The sequence below is a fragment of the Cervus canadensis genome, chromosome 4 (assembly GCF_019320065.1).
Source record: "Cervus canadensis isolate Bull #8, Minnesota chromosome 4, ASM1932006v1, whole genome shotgun sequence".
Taxonomy (NCBI): domain Eukaryota; kingdom Metazoa; phylum Chordata; class Mammalia; order Artiodactyla; family Cervidae; genus Cervus; species Cervus canadensis.
Window position 1 is genome coordinate 99,859,794 of NC_057389.1, and position 12,531 is coordinate 99,872,324.

The window sequence follows — 12,531 nt, forward strand, 5'->3', positions numbered from 1 at the left end:
ATCGAAACTGTCATCAAAAATCTTCCAGCAAACAAAAGCCCAGGACCAGATGGCTTCACAGCTGAATTCTACCAAAAATTTAGAGAAGAGCTAACACCTATCTTACTCAAACTCTTCCAGAAAATTGCAGATGAAGGTAAGCTTCCAAACTCATTCTATGAGGCCACCATCACCCTAATTCCAAAACCAGACAAAGATGCCACAAAAAAAGAAAACTACAGGCCAATATCACTGATGAACATAGATGCAAAAATCCTTAACAAAATTCTAGCAAACAGAATCCAACAACATATTAAAAAAATCATACACCATGACCAAGTGGGTTTTATCCCAGGAATGCAAGGATTATTTAATATCCACAAATCAATCAATGTAATACACCACATTAACAAATTGAAAGATAAAAACCATATGATTATCTCAATAGATGCAGAGAAAGCCTTTGACAAAATTCAACACTCATTTATGATTAAAACTCTCCAAAAAGCAGGAATAGAAGGAACATACCTCAACATAATAAAAGCTATATATGACAAACCCACAGCAAGCATTACCTCAATGGTGAAAAATTGAAAGCATTTCCCCTAAAATCAGGAACAAGACAAGGGTGCCCACTCTCACCACTACTATTCAACATAGTGTTGGAAGTTTTGGCCACAGCAATCAGAGCAGAAAAAGAAGTAAAAGGAATCCAGATAGGAAAAGAAGAAGTGAAACTCTCTGTTTGCAGATGACATGATCCTCTACATAGAAAACCCTAAAGACTCTACCAGAAAATTACTAGAGCTAATCAATGAATATAGTAAAGTTGCAGGATATAAAATTAACACACAGAAATCCCTTGCATTCCCATATACTAACAATGAGAAAACAGAAAGAGAAATTAAGGAAACAATACCATTCACCATTGCAACAAAAAGAATAAAATACTTAGGAGTATATCTACCTAAAGAAACAAAAGACCTATACATAGAAAACTATAAAACACTGATGAAAGAAATCAAAGAGGACACAAACAGATGGAGAAACATACCGTGTTCATGGATTGGAAGAATCAATATTGTCAAAATGGCTATTCTACCCAAAGCAATCTATAGATTCAATGCAATCCCTATCAAGCTACCCACGGTATTTTTCACAGAACTAGACCAAAGAATTTCACAATTTGTATGGAAATACAAAAAACCTCGAATAGCCAAAGTAATCTTGAGAAAGAAGAATGGAACTGGAGGAATCAACCTGCCTGACTTCAGACTCTACTACAAAGCCACAGTCATCAAGACAGTATGGTACTGGCACAAAGACAGAAATATAGATCAATGGAACAGAATAGAAAGCCCAGAGATAAATCCACGAACCTATGGACACCTTATCTTTGACAAAGGAGGCAAGGATATACAATGGAAAAAAGACAACCTCTTTAACAAGTGGTGCTGGGAAAACTGGTCAACCACTTGTAAAAGAATGAAACTAGAACACTTTCTAACACCATACACAAAAATAAACTCAAAATGGATTAAAGATCTAAATGTAAGACCAGAAACTATAAAACTCCTAGAGGAGAACATAGGCAAAACACTCTCCGACATAAATCACAGCAAGATCCTCTATGACCCACCTCCCAGAATATTGGAAATAAAAGCAAAACTAAACAAATGGGACCTAATGAAACTTAAAAGCTTTTGCACTAACAAAGGAAACTATAAGCAAGGTGAAAAGACAGCCCTCAGATTGGGAGAAAATAATAGCAAATGAAGCAACAGACAAAGGATTAATCTCAAAAATATACAAGCAACTCCTGCAGCTCAATTCCAGAAAAATAAATGACCAATCAAAAAATGGGCCAAAGAACTAAACAGACATTTCTCCAAAGAAGACATACAGATGGCTAACAAACACATGAAAAGATGCTCAACATCACTCATTATCAGAGAAATGCAAATCAAAACCACAATGAGGTACCATTACACGCCAGTCAGGATGGCTGCTATCCAAAAGTCTACAAGCAATAAATGCTGGAGAGGGTGTGGAGAAAAGGGAACCCTCTTACACTGTTGGTGGGAATGCAAACTAGTACAGCCGCTATGGAGAACAGTGTGGAGATTTCTTAAAAAACTGGAATAGAACTGCCATATGACCCAGCAATCCCACTTCTGGGCATACACACTGAGGAAACCAGATCTGAAAGAGACACGTGCACCCCAATGTTCATCGCAGCACTGTTTATAATAGCCAGGACATGGAAGCAACCTAGATGCCCATCAGCAGATGAATGGATAAGGAAGCTGTGGTACATATACACCATGGAATATTACTCAGCCATTAAAAAGAATTCATTTGAATCAGTTCTAATGAGATGGATGAAACTGGAGCCCATTATACAGAGTGAAGTAAGCCAGAAAGATAAAGACCAATACAGTATACTAACACATATATATGGAATTTAGAAAGGTGATAACGATAACCCTATATGCAAAACAGAAAAAGAGACACAGAAATACAGAACAGACTTTTGAACTCTGTGGGAGAATGTGAGGGTGGGATATTTCAAAAGAACAGCGTATACTATCTATGGTGAAACAGATCACCAGCCCAGGTGGGATGCATGAGACAAGTGCTCCGGCCTGGTGCACTGGGAAGACCCAGAGGAATTGGGTGGAGAGGGAGGTGGGAGGGGGGATCGGGATTGAGAATACATGTAAATCCATGGCTGATTCATATCAATGTATGACAAAACCCACTGGAAAAAAATAATAATAATAATTAAAAAAAAAAAAAGTATGCTTAATATGCACCAGTGGGTATGCTAAGCTTTACTTTAGAATTTTTTCTTAGGAAGAGGTGAGAAAGCATTGGAGACATTTGTAAGGTAGAACAACAAATATCAGCCAAATCTCATCACCAGTGATAATTATACACTGTAAGAATGAGAGAACTACGTCAATCCTTTACATATATTGATTAAATTTGTCTACTAACTTAGGAGGATGAATACCACTATCCCCACTATTTGAGTAAGGACATTAACATTTAGAATGGACCTCTAGTCTCACTAAGTCCTTACAGCAAATTCGAGATTCAAACAGTGGTTTTCTGATTCAAAAGTTTGGCACTTAAAACCATTCAGAAATGCTGTTACAGTTTATGTTTTAAAATTCTTAACTCATTTATTACAGCACATTGTCTGTGTTCTGATGTAAATTGTGGGTTAATTCCCTTTGTTCATTTTTCTAGTGAGATGGTCAATCAATAAGATGTCTTTACATCCTAAAGGTATGATTCCTTTCTCCTTTGATAGATTGCTTCAGCCTGCATTACGAGATATTCTGCAGCAAAGGTATATAACTGGGTTTGGAATGCTGACACAAGTAAGGAAGATATTTTCTCATCACAATCTCTTGGAGAACACCTGAGCTTATTAGACATTATTCTGTAGATGAAGCGGTTCATCATGGGGGTTACCATGGTGTAGGTCATTGAGGTCATCAGACTCGTCTTAGAGGATGAAATGCCTGCAAAACTGAGGTTTACATACCCCATTGCCTCTGCTTTAGAACAAGGCAACTACCAAGAGGTGAGACCCTAAGGTAGATCGTGTTTTCCTCCATATGTCCATTTCTGTCTTCTCTTTCTGTTTTTAGAAATGCTTTCTAATTTTTCTTTTAATGAAAGATACAAAATGGTCATATTAAATGAAGTGTTCTTGGGAGGCTTGCCAACTAGATTATGGGTACTATTTCTACATTCTCTAGGGAAAAGATCATTTAATGTTGATAAATTCTCTTCATCAATCTTTTCAAAATTATCGTGGCTGGAAGTGAGAAGATCCAGGAAGTAACAAGGCCAATAAGTCATAACATGCTGTACCTGGTCTCTGTATATAAATGTGTGTGTGTGTGTGTGTGTGGGTTGTGGGGTGTGGTGTGTGAGCAGTTCTCTGGGCAGTGGTACTTAGGTTTAGGTACTCCAAACAGTGACCTTGTAGCTTACTTACTTTACTGTACAGTAGAAACTAACACTGCATTTAAAGCAATTATACCCCAATTAAAAAAAAAAAAAAAAGAATATTGTGGTGCATGAGGGAAGTCAGGAACCAAAAAAAAAAAAAAAAAAAAATACAATAATGTTAACCAGTCAGTTGGAGATAACAAGGGGATACATTTCTATTTATAGGAATCATCTGAAGCAAAATTAAAAATGTAAAAGGAACACTGTGTGAATGAAGGTTCAGCAGCAGCAGCAGGGAGGTCACATTGTTCCTCAGCATTCTCTAACATCATCTCTTCTTGCTCATTGCCCTCCACACTTTGGCTTCCCCTTGAGTCTTGACTATGTGAGACAAGCACAGCTGAAACATCCTCTGAGCCTTTAGACTGACTCCTCCCCAACAGGGTGCATTTGTCCCTCAGATAACCTGATGTGTTTGCATCATCTTCCTTCAAGCCTCTGTTCAAATTTCTCCTTGTTTGCAAGTCTTCTTGAACTCCTAGTAAAATGTAGCAGCACCATTCACTCTATTTTATACCTGTATGTTTTTTCCATAGCATTTATCACAGTAAGACATGGTAATTTGTTTCTTAATTAGTTAATTCACATTTTTATTCATTATTGTGTTATGGGGAGTTTTGTTCTTGGCAGTCTATACTTTTACCCTAGAAGCTAGCATTCAACATAAATTCCTCAGATGCATGAAAGAATTTTGCATTAAAACACAGTCACACATGAACTCTTGGGAGGAAATCTGAATTTTAGGATGTTATAATCACAGGTGTCACAGAAGATCCTTTTATTTTTAATTTTTTTATATATTTATTTTTGATTGGAAGATAATTGCTTTACAGTACTGTGCTGGTTTCCGCCATATATTGACATGAATCAGCCATGAGTATATATATGTTCCCTCCCTCTTGAACCTCCCTCCCACTTCCCACCCCATCCCACCCCTCTAGGTTGTCACAGAGCACTGAGTTTGAACTTCCTGCATCATACAACAAATTCCCACTATCTGTCTGTTTTACAGCTGGTAATGTATATGCTTCAATGCTACTCTCTCAATTTGCCCCACCCTCTCCTTCCCCCACTGTGTCCACAGGTCTATTCTCTTGCAGGGTATCAGTGGAGACCCAGACATAGAAGATCCTTTTTAAAATGACTACAAATATAATGCATAGCATTTTACACATGTGTAGAAATTAATGATGCAATTATATATATATTTTTCCCTAGTAGTGACCACCTCTATATGGTACTAGGCAATGGTACACAAATTTCAAAATTTCTTCTTCTCGGATTATCAGATGAACCAGAACAACAGCCTGTAATATTTGGGCTTTTCCTCTCCAAGTACCTGATCACCATGTTTGGAAACCTGCTCATCATCCTGGCTGTCAGCTCAGATCCCCTCCTCCACACCCCCATGTACTTCTTCCTCTCCCACCTGTCCTTTGTGGACATCTGTTTCATCTCCACCACTGTCCCAAATATGCTGCTGAATATACAAACTCAAAGCAAAGTCATTACCTATGAAGGTTGCATAGACCAGATGTATTGTTTCCTTCTCTTTATACAATTGGACATCTTTCTCCTGGCAGTGATGGCCTATGATCGGTTTGTGGCCATCTGCCACCCTCTGCACTACACAGTCACCATGAACCCTATTCTCTGTGGACTGCTGGTTCTCATATCCTGGGTGATAGGTGCTCTGAACTCTTCATTACAAAGCTTAATGGTGTTGAGGCTGTCCTTCTCTACAGTCTTGGAAATGCCCCACTTTTTTTGTGAATTGAAACAAGTGATCCAACATGCCAGTGGCGATACCTTTCTTAATAATATTGTGATGTATTTTGGAGTTGGTGTATTTGGTGGTGTTCCTCTTGGTGGAATACTTTACTCCTACTCTAAAATAGTGTCTTCCATACACAGAATCTCATCAGCTCAGGGGAAGTATAAAGCCTTTTCCACCTGTGGGTCTCACCTCTCAGTTATCTCCTTATTTTATTGTACAGGCTTTGGAGTGTACCTTAGCTCTGCCACCGTGCACAGCTCACACTCCAGTGCAACAGCTTCAGTGATGTACACAGTGGTCACACCCATGCTGAACCCCTTCATCTACAGTATGAGGAATAAAGACATAAGGAGGGCTCTAAAAAAGTTTCTTTGGAAGGTCAGTACAAAAGGGAAAATTGTCCTGGTGCTAAAAAAATGCCTGTGAGTACAGGACTCAAATATTGGAGGCAGGAATAGCAATTATTTGTTCAGATTGTGAAATAGCATTTGTTCCTTATATTAACTGCTTAGTATATCTATTTGTTTAATTTCAACTTCTGTATACAAATCTAGGTAACTCACTTGATTAAGCTTTTAGTCTGCATGATATATGAAGTCTTCCATTTTTCTGTTTCCCATTTTCCCTAAGCTTGTCCCAAATGTGGATGAGAAATATTTGGAAATTTCCATTTACTTATTGATGTACACAGGGTCAGTGATCACATGAGAAGTGGTTTATTATTGGGGTAAAATATTATTTTTTGTGATTACATTTTCTATCTTTCTGCTTCTTAAGAGCTTCCACTGCAGCCTACAAATATGATTCCTTCAAGTACTCTAAATGGAGTGTCTCCCGCAACTCTAAATTTTGCTGTAACCAGTTAAAGTGTAGTGATAGTAAATGTATATCTTCTCAACTATTCACGGTTAGGTTTGAGGGAACCTCAGTAGAATCATTTGTAATTATTGTATATAAAATAAACTTGAATCACAGTAATATGTGTGTGATCACTCCCTCAATTGTGTCTGACTCTGCAACCGCATGGAGACCAATACTGTAGCCCGCCAGGCTCCTCTGTCATGGGATTTCCCAGGCAAGAATACTGGAGTGGGTTGCCATTTCCTACTCCAGAGGATCTTCGCAACCTAGGGATCAAACCCACGTCTACTGTGTCTCCGGCACTGGCAAGTGGGTTTTACATACTGAGCCACCTGGGAAGCCCCCATACTATATTTGATCTTAGCCAGAAGGTGGAGAAGTGAAATGCTATTCAAATATCAGAACAAATGACCAGAATTAGGAGCAGCATGTTGTTATAATTTCCTTCAGTTCTGTTCTGTTTGATTATTGTATCAGTTAGCTGTTACAGGGCTTCCCTGGTGGCTCAGATGGTAAAAAAATATGCCTGCAATGTGGGAGACCAGGGTTCAATCCCTGGGTTAGGAAGACCTCTGGAGAAGGGAATGGCAATCCACTCCAGTATTCTTGCCTGGAGAATCCCACGGACAGGAGCCTGGTGGGCTATAGTCCATGGGGTCATAAAGAGTTGGACACAACTGAGCAACTAGGCGCGCGCACACACACACACACACACACACACACACACACACACACACACACAAAGGAACCACATGGAAGGAGGGATTCTGTGTGGAATGAAGTGTCACCTGTAGCAGGGAAGCTACCTTGTTCCTCAGCATCCCTGATACCATCTCTAATCACTACTCCTCTACCTCACCCCACTGCCCCTCTACCTCACCCCACTGCCCCATTGATTTCCTTGTTTGGATTTGAACATATGGAACCAGGATCATCCTTAGTTACTTTGCAGCAACCATTCCCTGTGCCAGGCACACACTTCTGATATACAAGATCCTTCCCTCTCTTTCTTGACTTATCTGTTCAATTATCATCTTGTTTGCTGGCATTATCTGAACACTCAGTACAAATAACACCTCTTATTATTCTCTCCTTTATATCTTACTTTGTTTTCTTCATAACACCTGTAACTCATTTAAATCATTGATGTGTGCTGTCATATCTGATTCTTTGTGACCCCATGGACTGTAGCCCACCAGGAGCTTTTGTCCATGGAATTTTCCAGGCAAGAATACTGGAGTGGGTTGCCATTTCTTCACCAGAGGATCTTCCCAAAAGAAGGATTGAACCCACGTATTGGGCATTGCAGGCAGATTCTTTAAAATTGAGCCATCTGTCAACTTCTAACATATTATATATTTATTTGAATATCATTTTTCACTGTCCTTGGATTGTGGGAGATTTGTTTTTCAGGTTTATTTCCTATTTGTGCTTGGGACATGACTGGCTCTCAATATATATATATATATATATATATATATATATATATATCTCAAATACGTGAATGTTCTTATTAAAACTGTAAATACATGAGTTCTATGGAACCATAGTGAGAATAGGCCAAAAATTTCTAATCAAAAGTGAAATAGGGTATACCCTCAAGAATATATCTATACACAACATGTTAACATCAATTCCTTGACAGCAAAATGAAAAAATGACGCACAAGCTGGAATCAGGATTGCCAGGAGAAATATCAATAACCTCAGATAGGCAGATGACACCACCCTTATGGCAGAAAGCAAAGAAAAACTAAAGGACCTCTTGAGGAAAGTGAAAGAGGAGAGTGAAAAAGCTGGATTACAACTCAACATTCAAAAAACAAAGATCATGGCATCCAGTCCCATCATTTCATGTCAAATTGACAGGGAAACAGTGACAGGTTTTAGTTTCCTGGGCTCCAAAATCACTGCAGATGGTGACTGCAGCCATGAAATTAAAAGACACTTGCTCCTTGGAAGAAAAGCTATGACAAACCTAGGCAGCATAGTAAAAAGCAGAGACATCGCTTTGCCAATAAAGGTCCATCTAGTCAAAGCTATGGTTTTTCCAGTAGTCATGTATGGATGTGAGATTTGGACTATAAAGTAAGCTGAGTGCCGAAGAATTGATGCTTTTGAACTGTGGTGTTAAAGGAGACTCTTGAGAGTCCCTTGGACTTCAAGGAAATCAAATCAGTCAATCCAAAAGGAAATCAGTCCTGAATACTCATTGAAAGGACTGATGGTAAAGCTGGAACTCCAATACCTTGGCCACCTGATGCGAATAGATGACTCACTGGAAAAGACCCTGATGCTGGGAAAGATTGAAGGCAGGAGGAGAAGGGGACAATAGAGGATGAGATGGCTGGATGGTATCACCAACTCAATGGACACGAGTTTGAGTAAGCTCTGGGTGCTTTTGATGGACAGGGAGGCCTGGTGTGCTGCAGTCCATGGGGTCTCAAAGACTTGGACCTGACTGAGTGACTGAATTGAACTGAAAATTAAAATTACAGTATAACACCAATTTCTTTACAGCAAAATAAAAACCACAGTATTTCAGCTATGTGAGTTATATCTGTTTGAGTGAAAATTAGTAATGTATTTAGTAATACCATTTTCTTTTTTTCCCAGTAGTCACCTCCACTACATGGAAACAGCAAACAATACACAGATTTCAAAATTTCTTCTTCTGGGACTTTCAGAGGAACCAGAACTGCAGATCCTAAGATTTGGTATTTTCCTCTCCATGTACCTGATCGCTGTCTTTGGAAACCTGCTTGTCATTGTGGCTGTCAGCTCAGACTCCCACCTCCACACCCCCATGTCCAACCTGTCCTTTGTGGACATCTGCTTCTCCTCCACCACCATTCCAAATATGCTGTGGAACATCCAGACCCAGAGCAAAGATATCACTTATGAAGGATGCATCACCCAGATATATTTTTACATATTTTTTGCAGGATTAGTTGTCTTTCACCTCAGTATGATGGCCTATGACCACTTTCTGGCCATCTGCCATCCCCTGCACTACACAGTCATCATGACGCCCCAGCTCTGTGGACTGCTGGTTCTGATATCCTGGATAGTGAGTGCCATGCATTCCTGCTACAACAGCTAAGGGTGCTGCGATTGTCCTTTTGTACGCTTTGGAAATCCCTCACTATTTTTGTGAAATAAAAACAGATGATCAAACTTGCCTGTTCTGACACCTTTCTCAATAAATGGTGAATGTATTTGGAGCTGTACTTCTGGGCACACTACATAGCTGCATATTTTACTCTTATTCTATGATATTTCCCTCAACAAGCAATTTCATCAGCCCAGGGGAAGTATAAAGCCTTTTCCACCTGTGCATCTCACCTCTCAGTCATCTCCTTATTTTATTGACAAGTCTAGAGCTATACCTTAGCCTCTACGGCTACCCCCAGCTCACACTCAAAGAAAACTGCCTCACGTGTGTACACTCTGATTCCACACTCATGCTTGAGTCCCTTCATCTATCTGATCAATAAAGATATAAAAGAGGGCTCTGAAAAGACTCTTATGGATGGAAACTGAGCAGAGGTAACAGGCAGGGAAGGCCAGGGGTCTCCAAACGGAGGAAATAGGCTGCAAGTGCCAGACATTTTTATCTCTCTTTAAGCTGGCAGGAGAATAAAATGCGATATTTTTTTTTTCCTTCTCTATTACAAATTTAAAAGGAGTTTCTCTAAAATGCTGTGTTGCCATGACACCTGTTTCACCTGAAGCTAACTATTCTCAAAACCTTTAGTTAACCAATACATTTTTTTTTTTTTTTTTGTTTGTTTTAAGCTATGTTAATGTACCCCAGACTCTGTCTTCAAGTTCTGCCAAATGGCTCAGAACCTACTTGACAAACCAGTATGTTATACTCAGATATTGTTCCCCTAATCTATGTAAATGAAACTATTTGTGTGGTAATCTGCCCTTCTACAAGATTCAAGTCAATCGTTTTATGGCCTGGGATGAATTATCTGGTGCCATTCTGAGTTTTAAGACATTCCTTTCTTTCATTAACAGACTGCCAGTGACTATATAACATCCAGCTGAAGACTAGCAGGGGAGTACTCTTTCTGCCCCCTTCTGATGCCTATGTCAGAAGCTTTCTCTATCTCCTTTATACTTTAATAAAACTTTATTACACAAAAGCTCTGAGCGATCCAGCCTCCTCTCTGGCCCCGCAATTGAATTCGTCTCCTCCGGAGGCCAAGAATCCCGGTGTCTTATTGTTCAGCAACAACCTTTCAAAACTATAGGAGGGTCATTTGTCCTTGGGCTGAAGAAATGCATATAATAATAGGGCTAAAGCCTCAGGGCCACTTTTTGCAATTCTTTGATGGGATTGTAGAAATAGCACTTGATCCTTCCACTTATTGTCTGCTATTTCCATTTCTTTGATTTCAATTCAGCGACTCATTTCATTACCTTTTCTGCTCTGTCATATATATTTTATCCTTTTTCATTTTTTTACTGTCCCAAATTGATTCATACTCTTAAATGAAATAAATGGAAATTCCTAGATATCTCGTAAGACTGGGTCCATCTCCTATGAATATTTTCTTCTTGAACTATATGTACAGAACGAGTTTATCTCATTTTACTAAATGAATGATCATGAATTTAGCTACCTCTTTGAGGGGAAAAAAAGCTACTTTGGCAACTAAAGCCAGTCACATAATTCCATAAGAGTATAAATTATGAAACCACAATTTATCATTCATTTGTACATCACTACCATAATTGCTCTTCCTGAAAATGTAGACCTTACCATGTAGAGAGTTTTCTAACAGGGCATTGATTTTATTCCATAAAGGATCTTGTTCTTTATATAGCTCAGTGTCCACATTGGCTACTAGAGTCACTGTAAATACTGATCATCAAATGCATGTCTCCAATTGTAGTCTATGTGAAAGGTAAGTTTCAGTAAAGAGTTTGACATAATTTCTGGAGTCTGAGATGATCTTAACTATAACGAAGCAAGAATTTATGCCAGATTTTAACTAGACAAACTATTTTTTTCTGATGAATATTTACTTATTGTTGTATGTAAGATCAGTGTCCATGTGTATTGGTTTATCGTTGGGGTAAAGCACTGTTTGGTGTAATTATATTTTATATTGAATTATCTTTCTTCTGCTTGAAAACTTGCAATGCTGCTTACAGATATGATTTCTTCCAGAGCAGTAAATGAAATATCTTTCCCCATTCTAAGTTTTATCATAACCGCTGGAAGGGTGCTGAGTAAACAATATAAATATCATATATGTGTGTGTGTCTCCAAAGTATGACTCACTAGAGAGCTTAAATTCCTGTCCATTCCTGTGATTTAGAGTCTCACAGTTTGAACAAACAAGCAAGTCCTTTTCACCTCGCATGGTTACCGGTAAGAAAATCTCAATAGAGTTACTTTTTAATGGAGTCACAGTTATATGAAACAGACTGGAAAAACAGAGTGCTATTTAAATATCAGAACCGCCCAGAATGAGAAGCAGTATATTATTTTAATTTCCTCAGTTCTCTTCACTTGGATTGTTATATCAGCTTGTTGCTGCATAACAAGTTGTCCTAAGAGCAAATGGATAATAATGCCCTTATTATCACATAGGAATATATGATGGGGCGATGTTCTGAGACAGATTATCTCTTCTTCATGGGTCTACTGTCAGGCTCTATTTTGTGTTTTAAAGGCTCCTCCATGATGTTGTGTGTGGCTGTAGTGCTCTTCTCTTTTGAGCCACTTTATGACAATTTCTTCCTTTTATATATGTAGTAGTTGTTGAGTCACTGACTAACGTCTGACTCTTTGCGATCCCATGGACTGCAGCATGCAGGCTTCCCTGTCCTTGACTATCTCCTGAAGTTTGCTCAAACTCATGTCCA

General features: G+C 38.8%; 1 protein-coding gene across 1 annotated transcript; it reads left to right on the forward strand.

Moving 5' to 3' along the window:
- Positions 1-5,242: 5,242 nt before the first annotated feature.
- Positions 5,243-6,211, forward strand: LOC122440974 (olfactory receptor 7A17-like). Its single transcript, XM_043467616.1, has one exon. The coding sequence runs from the start codon at positions 5,243-5,245 to the stop codon at positions 6,209-6,211; it is 969 nt and encodes a 322-aa protein (XP_043323551.1).
- Positions 6,212-12,531: the final 6,320 nt, after the last annotated feature.

Coding starts and splice junctions, on each gene's coding strand:
- LOC122440974 (XM_043467616.1), top strand. CDS start 5,243: ATGGTACTAGGCAATGGTACACAAATTTCAAAATTTCTTCTTCTCGGA.